The sequence below is a fragment of the Austrofundulus limnaeus genome, unplaced genomic scaffold, assembly GCF_001266775.1.
Source record: "Austrofundulus limnaeus strain Quisiro unplaced genomic scaffold, Austrofundulus_limnaeus-1.0 Scaffold580, whole genome shotgun sequence".
NCBI lineage: Eukaryota > Metazoa > Chordata > Actinopteri > Cyprinodontiformes > Rivulidae > Austrofundulus > Austrofundulus limnaeus.
The window spans coordinates 219,073-234,444 of NW_013952982.1; the positions used below are offsets into that span (position 1 = coordinate 219,073).

At 40.8% G+C, this 15,372-nt stretch overlaps 2 protein-coding genes across 2 annotated transcripts in view; one reads left to right on the forward strand and one right to left on the reverse strand.

The window, feature by feature from the left end:
- Nucleotides 1–15,372, reverse strand: part of LOC106530947 (GRAM domain-containing protein 4) — a gene marked incomplete at its 5' end in the record, with an annotated part of 29,583 nt that overhangs the window by 2,774 nt on the left and 11,437 nt on the right. Inside the window, 8 exon segments of the mRNA XM_014026678.1 lie at nt 401–491; nt 757–850; nt 934–1,081; nt 4,762–4,916; nt 7,719–7,828; nt 7,941–7,984; nt 8,073–8,144; nt 8,328–8,376. Of these exon segments, the coding sequence (XP_013882132.1) occupies nt 401–491; nt 757–850; nt 934–1,081; nt 4,762–4,916; nt 7,719–7,828; nt 7,941–7,984; nt 8,073–8,144; nt 8,328–8,376 (763 nt within the window).
- Nucleotides 12,362–14,605, forward strand: LOC106530948 (E3 ubiquitin-protein ligase TRIM21). Its single transcript, XM_014026679.1, has one exon. The coding sequence runs from the start codon at nt 12,677–12,679 to the stop codon at nt 14,297–14,299; it is 1,623 nt and encodes a 540-aa protein (XP_013882133.1). The 5' UTR covers nt 12,362–12,676; the 3' UTR covers nt 14,300–14,605.

A 15,372-nucleotide genomic window follows, 5' to 3' on the forward strand; every position in this document is an offset into this window, starting at 1 on the left:
AAGAACAAGAAGAACAAGAAGAACGAGAAGAAGAACAAGAAGAAGAAGAAGAAGAACAAGAAGAAGAAGAAGAAGAACAAGAAGAACAAGAACAAGAAGAACAAGAAGAACGAGAAGAAGAACAAGAAGAACAAGAACAAGAAGAACAAGAAGAACAAGAACAAGAAGAACAAGAAGAACGAGAAGAAGAAGAAGAAGAAGAAGAAGAAGAAGAAGAAGAAGAAGAAGAACAAGAACAAGAAGAAGGAGGAGGAGGAGGAGGAGGATAAGAAGGAAGAAGAACAAGAACAAGAACAAGGAAGATAAGAAGGAAGAAGAAGAAGAAGAAGAAGAAGAATAAATAACAGGGTCAAGACGAGGACGAGGACCAGCAGCAGCAGCCCTCTCTCTGCACACTCACCTTCTGAATTTCAGTGATGTCCAGCAGTTTGATGACTTTATTTCTTTTTGTTGATCCAGACCTGGAGCTGGAGCTCTCGAAACAAAGGTTACTGAAAATGAAAGAAGACTCGATATGATCCTAATCCTTTCTGCTCTGACCTCTGGGGGATTGTTTGAAACAGTTTAAGCACTGATTTTACAGTAAAACTTTGTGCAGATAAACATTTATTAGTTTGAGAAAAATGTAAACTTGTTAATGAAAAATAAAAAAATATGACATTTTATAGAGGATTCTCAAACCAGCTCCCTCACAAAGAGTTTAAAGTGATATTTAAGTAAAGCTGGGACTGATTCAGAGCGACTGCAGCTGCTCACTTCTCCGTCACGTAAAGGACTCCGTTGCGGATGTAGTCCGTCGGTGTCTTCCTGTCTCTGTTGATCAGACAGCAGCGCCAGCCGTTCTCACAAACTGAAACAACACAGAACTGATTTAGAAAGTGACTCGAACTGAAAGGTGAGCCCACCTGAACCGAGTTAAGCTCCGCCCCTCACCTGGCAGAGGCCGCTCGCTCTCCGGCAGGCTGAAGACCTCGTGGAAAGGTCCTCTCCTGGTGCTGTAGTGCCGTCCTCCGTCCTCGTCTCGGCCGGCACCCAGAGGAGCTGCTGCCGAGACGTTACTTCGAACCCCGGACGTGTGAACCTGAAGACGTGTGCGTGTGAACACAGTTAACACATGTACAGGAGGTGAAAGAACAGAAACTGCTCCATGTCTTGCAGAGCATGAATCAGCCTTCAGGGTTGATTCACTGAACAGTCCTGATGGATTCAGGGTTCTTCACACTGAGGTTTATCTGCTCCATGATGCAGTCAGGAACACAGAGAGCAGAGCTCTTCTTGAAGATGACCTTCAGAGCCCCCCAGAGGAGGGAGAGGTGATAAAGTGACTGTAGCTGCGTTTCCACTGCAAATGTGCGCAAAAATTTTGTCGATATTCTGTTAATGTCGAAAAACACAGTTTCGCAACTGTGGTGTTTCCATTAAGTAAGAAAGGCTATTAAAGTCACGCGTGAATATGTTTGTTCTCACGATAAGTTACTACAAACATGGCGGCGATGGATGTAAACACATAGCATGTTGCTAACACGACACTAGCGCTCATCATCAGAGGAGACGTCGGCGTCTTTTATCCAGGCTTTCCAGAGACAAGCCCCTACTTGGGAGCGGCTACGTATGCTGTGTTTTTGGGAAATTATAGTCGGTGAGTTTACTATTTTATACTACTTCTGTGATATTACTACTACTTGTACTTCCTGTTAACTTCTTCGTCATTGTCTTTTTCGCCAGTAGAAACAGGTTGTTGATCACGTGACTCCCGTGATGCGAAAAAAAGTGTTTCCATTGCAGTTTGGCGAAAAACACCAATTTCGATACGGCAGAAAAACCACCTCATCCTAGCGCAAAAACGTTTGGTCGAAAAACGTAATTTTTTTCGAAATTGACGTGTTTCCATTGAGCAAATTTATTTTCRAAATTCTAATTTGCGCATTTTCATGGTCAATGGAAACACAGCTTGTGTCTCAATTCAGGGGCCGGATCCTCATGAGGACCTATGGATTGAGACACAGTATGTGTTTGCCTCCTTAGTGTTGGGATACAATAAACCAGTGGCAGACTGGGGAGAAAACGTGGCCCGGGAGTTCCTGACAAACTGTTTCACTTTCTACTACTGAGTTTAAGTTCGTCCGACTTAAAGATGATTATGTTCAAAATAATTACATTTACAGAGCAAGCATTTGTTTGAGACCTACAGTGTGCACCAGTGAAGCTAAAGGCATGTCTTTGGTCTGTGAGAGGAAACTGGAGAAAAATCCATGCAGAGGGAGAACTTGTAAACACCACCCAGAAAGGTCCCAGGTTGGGATTTGATCCAGCAACGCTTATCCTGAGAAACAACAGCTCTATCAACTGTGCCACTTTTCTGCCAAATTTTATATTTATAATGTTGTTGAAGATTCTGTCATCCTCATAATAAAAAGAAATTTAAAAAAACAAACAACTGGACCTTCTGTTCTGAGTTCTAAACTTTATAAATCTTCATAAAGTTCTATAAAGCCAAACCAAGTCTTCTTGTCTCTGTGTGAAATATTGTGTGAAGGAGAAGGGTCTTGAGATGGAGGACACGTTCTCAACAACACTGTGATAACATTCTAACAGCTCAGTGTCCACAAACACAGCCAGACCCCCACCTCTCTTCTTCCCACACTCCTTCAAACCAAATAAAAGTCCTCTATCATTGCACTTATCTAGAGTTAGCATTGTCAGCTAGATCTTTTAAATCAGTCTGTACTTCTGCTCCTCCCTCTGCCGCAGGGTGAGCAGCATCAGCTCCTCTGTCTCGCTGTGAAGAGATCTTCTGTTTCCCATGATAACAGGGTAACAGATCTATAGCTCCTCCTCCTGGCACAAAGATGCAGGTCTCCAGCCTCTTCCTCATCACTTCATGGAGAACAGGTGGGCTACGAAGCACAAGCAGCTGGTCCCTGATGTACATAATAATAAGACCTACCTGCTCAAATAGTTACATTAAAGAAAAAAACAAGTGAACCAAAATACTCCTATTTTAAATGTAAAAAGCAATAAAACAAAATTCACATTAAAAAACCTAAATATGCTGCAGCACCTAAACGTACCATTTCCACTTTGCTGCAAATATTAACTGGCAGGAAGGAGTAGCAGTGCTGACTTACTGAACCTACTATTAACTACTGCAGGGATGGAGCACACAGACTAAACAGTTTTACAGTTTCTTAGCTCAGCCTATGACTTTTCCACGGAGCCACTTTCATTACTGTCAGGCTAAACCAGTTCCACTGAGCTGCAGCAGTTGGTGCACAGAGTTCAGTTTAATCAGACGCCAACATTCGTTTTCTTTCTCTGCTCTTCTGAATTGTGAACCTGTTCCAACACGTTTCTGTGGTTCCAGAGAACTCCAGCTGAATGTTGACTCCTGACAACATCTGAGGCTGCAGAGCTTATCGTTCAATTTGTTACAAACAGCTGCAGCCCACTGAGATACTGGTTAAAACAGAAAGGCTCTTTCATGTTCAGTGGTGGGCACCAGCCTGCTAAAGCACAAATCTGCTAATTGCGGACCTAAATATTTTGTTTGCACTTTAGCGGTCTTACAAATTTTCATAATTCATGAGCGGATTTGTGCTTTCTAAAACTAAAATGCAGTACCGCTAATAACTAATTATCTACCAGTCATCATTATCTTGAACAGTGGAAGGTATGGCTGTCAATGAATCACGTGATCTGTCCAACAGCACCCCTCCCAGATAAACACACTTATTGTGAAGGTGTACATCCTTCCTGACTGTTGCTTTCGGTCACGGTTCTCCTTTCCCACAATGCTTTGTGTCTGCTTGCGTAGCAGGAAGGCAATGGTTAGCACTCCCTGTACCTGCAAAAACACTTAAAAGTTTGTAAACCACACTAAAATTTTGTATGTATTGATTTATTTTACTTTACAATCGGAGCTCCCTTTTTAAAAAAAAAGTTTAAATGGTGGAGCTCAATACTTGACGTAATTGGTCGAAGCAATCGCCCACCGGGGTTAGAGACTCAGAAATGATTTAAAGATGTTATGCTGGTGAAGACAGACATCTAGTGGTCAACTGGAGCAACTACATGGAAAACTTTAAAATCCAAGCTCTTATTTTGAAGTAAAGATAGTTTTCTGTACTCTGTGCTTTCGTTTCCCATCACAAATCAAATTCGTCATGTACCCAGAATGCATCACTTCTGTTTTCCAAAAAACAGTTTTAAAATTACTTTTTCGATGCTTCTTTAATGAAAAATCTTCAACAACCAAAAGAAAAAGAACAAAGAAGCAGCCGAACTAGCAATCCTCAACAACTTTTTAATTTTTACACTAGGAGCCAAAGGTCTGTTTCATGAAATCACATCCCCAGAGATCGGCGGTTGTAGAATTAAGCTGTAAAAGAGTTCATACACCGCTAGTTGGCAGTATTGTGCATATATTGTACATGAATTATTGTCAACTAGTAAGGGTCTAATTGAACTTGCACTTTAAAATTAGCTTCCGCTAGTTTTTCTATGGTATAAGCGCTTTAGAAATTGCAGAGCTAATTTGTGGATTAATGCTGCCCACCACTGATCATGTCTATGTGTGGATCTACAACACAAACCTCTACACTCTGTAAACCCAACACACACGCAGCAGACCCTACCTGCTCATACTCAGACAGCTGAGAGAGAAAAATAAAAGCAGCTCAGAGAAGTGACCCTGCTGACCCGGGGTGTGTCAGAACTCAGTCCGGCACACAGGAACAGCAGGATGTGTGAGACTGGACTGACCCGTCTGCTCAGCGTGGGGTTGCTGCGCTCCTTCAGCTGCAGGTCCGTGGGTAGGTTGGTCCAGATGATGTAAGGCGTGTCGTAGCGCCGCCTCAGCTTGGGACAGCTCTTAAAGATGAAGTCGATGATGAAGAACTTGATCCCAGCGTACACGCCTGAGGAGGAAGACAAACTCATCATCACCAAGTCTCTCCTGCAGAGAAACACTCTGACATGTGAGACGTTATTACAACATGTCCAACGGGGAAGTGAAAATAAATTCTTGTTTGATGAAGGATTCGAGCTGCTCAACAGTTCGGGGTCTTCTTCAACACATTTTTGTCCCACGATGTATCAAATGTTAATAACAGGTGGGAGGTCTGGACTCTGTTGGATCGGGTTCAGCTTGAGGTTTAAGTTTGGTTTTTATTACCATCACTAATATGTACCTTCATATACTGTACATATATTTATTTACTGTACTAGGTATATGTACATTGTTTTATATCACAAGTATAGTGTTTTTCTTTTATCTTTCTTTATTCTATCTCACCCACTCCTGTATTAAGCTGCAATAATGTGCAAATTTCCCCACTGTGGGATCAATACAGTTTTATCTTATCTTATCTTATCTTATCTTATCTTATCTTATCTTATCTTATTCAGCCTGGAAATCTGGAGGCAACATTTTATGAAAGTTCTGTTTAGTCCTTAAATTACACATGGCAGAGTCTCAAAAATTAAATGTTATTAATTTATAAACAAATACAATATTTTTTTTTATAAAGGAAGTGCTGCACAAAACAACATCCACTAAACCAGACTCTGCTCCAACACACCTGATTCAAGTTCTGCAGAAGCCTGTTAATCATTCGTTCAATTAAACTAGGGATGTACAGATGTGAAGCCGATATCTGATATAATTATTGCTGTTACGGCCGATAACCGATATTTACCGATATTACACAAACACACAAATTGTATTATACATATACGCACAAACACACTTGGGTCTTTTTTTTTTGATACTGTAAATAAACAACCAGATCTCAGATGTGGCTCTACTTTAGTTATTCCCTGAATGTACAGCATCAATATCACTATCATGATCAAACTGAAGCTGCTCAACAAACCATCTCCCCTCCCAGAACAGAAACACTAAAATAAAAAGGTGGGTAATCAATATCGGACCTTAGTATTGGCCCAGTTTTACTTAAAGGACCGATACCGATATTCTAAAAAATGACCAATATTGGCTGATACTGATATTAATACATGTACAGCGGGTAAAACAAATATTGAACACGTCACCATTTTTCTCAGTAAATATATTACTAGAGGTGCTAATGACATGAGATTTTCACCAGATGTCGGTAACAACCCAAGTGATCCATACATACAAAGAAATCAAACCATAAATGTCCAGAAATGAAGTTATTTGTAATAATGTGGAATGGCACAGGGAAAAAGTATTGAACACATGAAGAAAGGGAGGTGTAAAAAGGCATGGAAAGCCAAGACACCAGCTGAACTCTCTCAGTAATTAGAAAGCAAGCCTGCCCCTTGTCAGTGCAAGTTAATATCAGCTGGTTCAGTCCCAAATGATGGCCAGGTATCACACAAGAACCATCTGATGATGGGTAAAAGTAAAGAGCTCTCTCAAGACCTTCACAACCTTATTGTTGCAAAGCATAATGATGGCATCGGTTACAGAAGAATGTCTAAACTTCTGAAGGTTCCATTGAGCACTGTTGGGGCCATAATTCAGAAGTGGAAAGAACATTATTTCACCATAAACCGACCACGACCAGGTGCTCCTCACATGATTTCTGACAGAGGAGTGAAAAGAATTATCAGAAGAGTTGTCCAAGAGCCAAGGACCACTTGTGGAGAGCTTCAGAAAGACCTGGAATTAGCAGGTACGTTTGTTTCAAAGAAAACAATAAGTAATGCACTGAACCACCATGGCCTGTATGCACGCTCACCACACAAGACTCCACTGCTGAAGAAACAGCATGTTGAAGCTCCTTTAAAGTTTGCTGCACAACGTTTAGACAAGCCTGTGTAATACTGGGAGAATATAGTCTGGTCAGATGAGACCAACATTGAACTGTTTGGATGCCAGAATACACATCATGTTTGGAGGTCAAATGGCACTGCACATCAGCCCAAAAACACCATACCAACAGTGAAGTTTGGAGGTGGGAACATCATGGTGTGGGGCTGTTTTTCAGCGTATGGTACTGGCAAACTTCAAATAATTGAAGGAAGGATGAGTGGAAAAATGTACAGAGACATTCTTGATAAAAATCTGCTTCCATCTACCAGGATGATGAAGATGAAACGTGGCTGGACATTTCAGCAAGACAATGAGCCCAAACACAAAGCCAAGGAAACTCTCAGTTGGTTTCAGAGAAAGAAACTAAAGCTGCTGGAATGGCCCAGCCAATCACCTGACCTGAATCCAACAGAAAATCTATGGAAAGAACTAAAGATCAGAGTTCATAGAAGAGGTCCACGAAACCTTCAAGATTTGAAGACTGTTTGTGGAAGAATGGGCCAAAATCACACCTGAGCAATGCATGCCACTAGTTTCTCCATACAGGAGGCGTCTTGAAGCTGTCATTGACAACAAAGGCTTTTGTACAAAGTATTAGATAAATTTCAGTAAGTGTGTTCAATACTTTTTCCCTGTGCCATTCCACATTATTACAAATAACTTCATTTCTGGACATTTATGGTTTGATTTCTTTGTATGTATGGATCACTTGGGTTGTTACCAACATCTGGTGAAAATTTCATGTCATTAGGACCTCTAGTAATATATTTACTGAGAAAAATGGTGACGTGTTCAATACTTATTTTACCAGCTGTATATTGTGCATCCCTAATTTAAACATTGGCGCAAAGAAACCTCCAAAACCTGCCCCCCACCCCACCCCAACCCCCCTGAATTAAGCCCATTTGTTATAACGTACCTATGAAGAAGCCCAGCAGCTGATAGGGCAGCAGGCAGGAGGAGATGAAGGCCACCCACAGTCCAACGTACAGCTTCTGAGTCAGCTCAGGCTTGACCCACATGAACAGACTGTGCGCACGCACGCACACACACAAAATAACAGTTTTACATCTCTCTGTGCATCTCCTACTATAACTATCACTGCTGTCATATGAAATAAAATAAATGCAGACGATCTTACTTTTTGATTTTCTCAAGAACGTTGGCCATCTTTCCAAACAGATTCTGCATAAACGTAACAAATAAAAAAAACACAACGTAAAAAGAGGCATCAGATCCAACTTCTGTCGTCTGATTGTTGATCGTCTCTCACCTGAGCCCTCTGAGCAACGTCTAGGACCAGCTGGAACTTCTCCGACACCGTCAGGTCTTCTTTTGGAGGCTCCTGGAAAACAGAGACGATAAATTTTTATCTGCTACAAAGTTTTACTGTAAAATCAGTGATTAAACTGTTCTAGAAAACTATAAGGTTCGTATTGGTTTGTCCAAGTTCATGTTGAGGGTTTTCAAGTTAAAGAGAAAAAATAACTATTTGTGATGATGATGGGAGCTGAGTGAGATTTCTCACCAGTGTCTCAGACACTTCAGGTACGATGCTCCACTGGATCCTCCAGCCTCTGAAAGCAGAGAACCAAGAAAACATATCATTACACATGAAATCACCCCAGTGTACAAATATATTCAAGATATGAGTTATCACTCAAGTAACATTGAAAATTTGTTTCACCAATATACAGTACAAAAGTAGGACTTGTTTTTTAAATGTTTGCATCTTTGTAATTCAATAGTTCAGCTATTCCCAATAAGGCTGCATGATATTATAAGAACCGTCAACGTGCAATAATATATTACAGTGACATTAATAACTGCAATCAACTCATTTTTTTCACGTTCTCCTCTGTCATCATCATGATCTAAATCATATGTGACCATTAAGATCAGTCTGTTCCACTGATTCAATAATTAGCAGCTAGAAATGAATGCATGCTACTTGAAATATAATTATGTTTGATTTGTAATACTAATTTGAGCTAACTCATATTACGATGACAATGAATTTGAATTTAATTTTCATTTTCCTTTAAAGCTACAACTCAGAAACGATAAGAAGAAATTACAAAAGGGTTGGAGGGTAGATTTGTTGTACATTTTTTGCATCAACAGATGGCCAGCTTCACTGTTCCAACAGTTTTATTTTGGTTCCTGTGCTGCCATCATGTTTGGGGCAGTGGTCATCGTGCTTTAACTTCAGTCACTTTATATAGCTCCTGGTCAGGATGTGCTGTTTTTATTTTAAACCTAAGTATCCTGTAATGCAGTGGTTCCCAAAGTTGGGGTCAGGACCCAAAGTGGGGTCCTGAAACATCAAGGTGGGGTCCTGAAAATATTTTCTAAATTAATTACATTTTTGCCTTAGTTGCCTAAAATGTATAAATGTAGAATAATAAATAATAAAAGTTGACCAGATATAAATGTTTATCATCCAAAAATACTTGCGGGCACAGGTCTCTGCTACTGTTATTTTGTGGGTCAAAAGCTGAAAAGTTTGGGAACCACTGCACTTCAGAAATCAATTTAAAGGGTATTAAAATACTTGGTGATGTAATATTTTCCCTATAATTATTACAAAAACACAAAATAACTATAAATAAGTATTTATATTTGTGTAGCCTTTGTTTTTAGGGTTATTAACAAAGTTCGTGTACTCAGACCAGTAATATTTGGGGNAAGTTCGTGTACTCAGACCAGTAATATTTGGGGTCACAATTTTTTGCCATGAATATTTTGTGGGTCAGAAGATAAAAAGTTTGGGAACCACTGCTGTAATGGCTCTGTTCTCTACGTGACATTAAATCTGCTCACTGAACATATTTTAATTTTTGTTGTTGGACTAATTAAAGTCTCTCTTCCGGTTGAATGATGTGAGCAAACAGCTGTAAAGTTTCTTTTTTTTAATGAGAGAACAAGGGTCAGAACACTGAGTCACAGGTTACTGATGTATTAGATTAAATTGTTGAATTAAACAATTCAGTGAATAATTGAGGATTTAAATACCAAGATATAGATCCTACAAAAGCATCAAAAACTGCAAAAATAACTTTTGATCATATGATTTCCAACAACATTGTAATAAAATCTACACGTTTGTGAGGAGTGTATTTGTTCATCCACAATGAATGGAATCATGAGATTTTAGTCACTATTCAAAATTTAAACAAGCCACCAGGGAACATAGGCCAGTGTCTTTCTTGTACTGGTCCAAAGCCCAGGTAAATGGTGATGGTTGGGTCAGGAACGGTATCCGATGTAAAACACTTCTGCCACAACAAACGTTGAGTACATCTAAACAACACCATACTGGTTTTTGTTGTTGGTTGTTGTTATTGTTGAGACTAATTTATCTCCATACTCAAAGATCTCGGGATATTTTAAACATGAGTCAGATGGGCGTTATATGATCCAGTCTGAACAGCATGACGACAGGAGGAGGAGCAGAGCTGAAAAAAACAAGTTCTAATGTTAATTTTAGAAAACGAAAGTTAAAGTGTTTGTGTGTCGGAGAAGAGCTGCTGCTGAAACAAACATCTGAATTTTTATCTGAAGAAAAAGAAGTTTCTTAACATCTAATCCAGGTGAGTTCAGATGATTCTTGTTTAGTTTCAACAAGCAGCTTTAACACAAAAATCAGAGCTTCAGTGAAACGAAGTTTCTCTTTTCTCTTCCTGCTGACACTCATCAAGTCAACTCACACTAAGGGCTGAAGGACTGAAATATGATGAAAAAGCTGATGTGTTAAAGCTAAAAGGAGAAAAACATGAGCTAAAAGCCAACAGTAGCATATTTTGTGGAACTTTTTTTAATTATTAGATCTAAACGAATTTTTGAGGAAAAATTTTGGAATAAAAAAATAAGTAGGTCCACTGGACAGGTTCTTTAAAGAGTAACTTACCCCAAWATTAACTTTTTTTAGCTGATAAACTGTCTAAAATGTGTCTAAAATGTTATATAGTACTGTTTCTGTGCTAATTTTGATGTTTTTGTGCGTATTTGTTCAAACCTGTAATATTTGGTCAAAAACATGTTTTTGCTGCTCATATGGGTAGAGCAGTGGTACTGCAGGCTAATTTACATATTGGTTAAAGGCTCTCCACGGTGACGTGTCTTCTCCACAGTTTCATCACAGCGGCTGTGTTCTGGTATAAAAGCCTCTCTCTAAGACACGCCCCTGCAGCAGTCAGAGGGTGGAACAGTTAGCAAGCTTAGCGTGATCGTCTGGTCTGTTGACTCTCCTTCAGCCGCCCTCAGCCTCAGGTGGGGAGAGGAGGAGGGGGCTGATTGCTGCGCTGCTCACACACACACACACACACACACACACACGCAGACACACACACACACAAGCCCGCTGTACGTCCTGCAGAAACAGGTAAACAAGAACCTGTGTGTAGAACACACACGGGAGGAGGGAAAAAAAGGCAGAGAGCGTGGCTGGCGCAGCAGCTGCATGATTCGCGATCAGCTCGTCACTGTGAAATGCAAAACAGCTCGAACCGGACCCGAACTTCAGTCAAACAAAACCCAACACTTCTATTTCCGATCTAAAATAGTTATCTTATGAGCAGCTGCAGCTGTATGCTTTTATTTTTTTCTGTCAGGCTGTCGGAGCGCTGCAGCTCTGCTGTCCGGGGCTGGTGTGGTGTGAGGCAGACAGAGCTCAGCCGAGGCTGCAGCAAAGCGTGCCGTGTCCTGATCCAGGGAGACAACACGAGTCAGTCCCAGACTGAGCTGACTTGATCATTTTACATGAAATATGTCATGAATCATTGTATGTCATGAAACTTTACTTTTTACAAAACATTAATTTGTTTAGAACGATCAGAAATGTTAGCTTGTCAAAATAAGCTAGCTGTCACGTTCTCTCGTCCTGACCACACCTCCTCCCCCACAGCCCCCCTCCTCTCTCCTGTAATGTCCACTGTGCATWTTTTAAATTTTGACTTGGGGCGGAGTTATCCTTTCACAGGGGTGGGGGTAAGTTACACTTTAATGAAATGTTTTGTCTCTACTCAAAGAGTCTGAGGAGTTTACGATAAACTCAGCCCAGGACAGAGGACCTACTTATTTTTTCTTTTTGATTTTTCTACCTGGATTACTGAGATGCATCAGGATGTCAGCCTTAGGAGCACTGCCTTCACATTGTGGACAAGCAGGCTTAACAATGAACATAACACTGTCTGTTCACATGCAAAGGAGGACATCAGCCTAAAGGCTCCCATACTCGGGCGTATTGTGCGCATTCCATGAGCCTTGCGGACTCCGCGCGTTTTTGTCCGCGGACGGTTGAGAGTTCGTACTCGAGCGTACTGACCGCCTGATGAATTCTTTAATTTCTTGCAATTTCAGTCATGATGTCACGGATCAGGAGGAAGAGATAGTTTGCATTTTAGTTTAAAGCAATAAAAGAAAAAAAGAAAAGAACTACCTTAGTGTTTATAAGGCTGAGTTTACCTGAAACTCCTCAAAATGAAAAAGTATCTGAGGAGAGACAAAAGGTTTCATTAAAAAGGAACACGTCCAGAGAGCCTATTAATGTTTTTTTAGAATTTTTCTACCTGGGTTACTGAGATGCATCAGGACAGTTGTAAATATATTTACCGGTAAGTAGTTTTGAAATGTATAAATGTTACAAAAACTACAATTCGTAGCAAGCGTCTCCTGAATGAGCTGAACTTTGTGCTGTTTCAGCGGATTTATAAATAGCTAAAATATCACAAAGTCTGCAGATGTAACTTGATGCCAATAAAAATAAAAGCAGTAAAACAAGAGTCTGACTCAGCAGTCAGACAGTTAACCTTTAGGATTTAGATGAAGTGAAATTTTAATAACTTCTGAACCTGTTGTTGATTCTAGAGTTCAGAAATGTCTGCTGGTCTGTGGTGTGAGGATCAGTTCCTGTGCTCCATCTGTCTGGACCTGTTCACGGATCCGGTCACCCCACCATGTGGACACAACTTCTGTAAAACTTGCATCACCCAATACTGGGATGGTAATGATTTATACAACTGTCCTCTGTGTAAAGAACGGTTCTCCTCCAGGCCTCAGCTCAGAGTCAACACCTTCATTCAAGAGATGGTTGCCCAGTTCAGGCATGAAGCTCAACAAGCTGCAGAGCCAGGAGAAGTTCCCTGTGATGTCTGCACTGGAACCAAACTAAAGGCCATGAAGTCCTGCATGGTGTGTCTGGCCTCCTACTGTCAGACTCACCTGAAGCCTCATCTGACAGCGTCACATCTAAAAAGGCACCAGCTGCTGGATCCCATAGTGAACCTGGAGGACAGGATATGTTTGAAGCACGATAAACCTCTGGAGCTGTTCTGTAAGACCGACCAGACCTGTGTCTGTTCGCTGTGCCCAGTTCTGGACCACAAGACTCATGAGTTTGGTCCTCTGAGAGAAGAATGTGAAGGAAAGAAGGCAGAGCTGAGGAAGACAGAGGCTGAAGTTCAGCAGATGATCCAGAACAGATGGCTGAAGATCCAGGAAATCAAAGAGTCGCTGAAGATCAGTAAAGCTGCTGCAGACAGAGTAAAAGCAGAAGGTCTTCGGGTCTTCACTGATCTGATGGACTCTGTTGAGAGGAGCAAGAAGAGCTTCATGAAGGAGGTGGAAGACAAACAGAAAACTACAGAGAAACAGGCTGAAGACTTCATCAAAGACCTGGAACAGGAGATCTCTGAGCTGATGAAGAGGAGCTCTGAGGTGAAGCAGCTCTCACGCTCTGAAGACCACCTCCACCTCCTCCAGAGCTTCAGATCCCTGAAACCTGTTCCACCCACCAAGAACTGGACCATGGTCCAAGTTGATCCTCCATCATATGAGGGGACTGTGGTGAGAGCTGTGGCTCAGCTGCAACAGGACCTCAGGAAGAAAATGAAAATGATGTTTGAGTCTGAGCTAAAGAGGGTCCAGAGGTTTGAGGTGGATCTGACTCTGGATCCTGAAACTGCTCATCCTACACTCATCTTGTCTGATGATGGAAAACAAGTTCACTGTGGTGATGTGTGGAAGAAGCTTCCAGACAACCCAGAGAGATTTACCAAATGTGTTTCTGTTTTAGGGACTCGGAGTTTCTCTTCAGGCAAATTTTATTTTCAAGTTCAGGTTAAAGGAAAAACTAGGTGGGAGTTAGGAGTGGCCAGAAAGTCCATCAAGCGGAAACAAAATTTCATACCGAGTCCTGGGGATGGTTTCTGGACCATTTGGTTAAGAAATAAAAACAAATACACAGCTTTTGATGATCCTCCAGTCTGTCTCAGTCCTCAGTCTGGTCCTGGGAAGGTGGGGGTGTTTGTAGATTATCAGGGGGGTCTGGTCTCCTTTTATGATGTTGATGCTGCAGTTCTGATCTACTCTTTTACTGGCTGCTGCTTCACTGAAGAACTCTACCTGTACTTCAGTCCTGGTCATAATGACAGAGGTAAAAACTCACGTCCTCTGATCATTTGTCCTGTCAATGAATCATCCAAATGTATCCTTTCATGAAGCTTCATTAACAAGTTTGAAGAAACAAGTCAACAGTTCAGTTCAGAGCTGGATTTATTTCTTTTCTCCACATTTATTCATTTATTTTTTTTATTTAAAACACATAATTTCATCAAATTCTTTTTATTTTCAGTTTTCTCTCAAACGTTCACCTTCCAATTTAAAATCAAACTGGAGACCAAATAGTTTTTTTGACACTTGAGTTTTACAGTCGTTCTGGTTCAGAAGTTTGTGTTTTTTCTGATTACAGCTGTAAATTTGAAGTCTGATAATTATTGAATTTAAAAAATAAAAACACAAACTGTTCTGGTGGGTGTCAAGTTTTTATTTTAGAACAAAACTTCATTAAATAATCTTTTCTATACAGAAATAGTAATAAATCACCAACCAGACATAAAAGTGAGTGAATTTGTTTTATGACGCACCAAATGTTTTTATATGGTCAGAGGTCTGGACTGCAGGCAGGTCAATTCAGATCAAGGATTCTTCTACTATGAAGCCATGCTGTTGTAATGGAGGCTGCTCAGAAACGTCTGGCTGAAATATGAGACCTTCTATGAAAAAGACATCTGAATGATGAGAACTGGGAAAGGTGGAGGTATATGAACATGAAAGAAGAGGAATGAAATTGAGAGTCCACGTGTGTGAATGAGAGGAGGGCATGGAACAGTGAGGCTACAAGAAGCAGAGGTCCAAAGATCCAGGACTTCAAGGATTTAGGGTCTACTGTCCAGGAAAACAAGCAGTGCAGTAAAGAGATAAAGAAAAGTCAGGTCAACGGTGAAGGAGTGATTTACAACAGAGTAGTGAGACCAATTATGGTTTGGAAACAGAAACATGGACAAAAATACACGAGGCAGAACTGGTAGTGCCAGAGCTAAAGATGTTGAGGTTCTCCTTGGGAGAGACAAGAATGAAGATTAGGAATAAGATCATCAGATGTACAGCACAGGTTGAAGGACTGGGAGATAAAGTTAGAGAGACCAGACTCTGAGGAGGGACAGTGGGTGGTATATTGATTAGGAGCAGGGAGGGAGAAGAGGCTGCCAGCTCTGAACTTAATAACTTAATAA

Bases quoted from the DNA above. Each gene is read 5' to 3' on its own strand.
- LOC106530948 (XM_014026679.1), top strand. From the start codon at position 12,677: ATGTCTGCTGGTCTGTGGTGTGAGGATCAGTTCCTGTGCTCCATCTGT.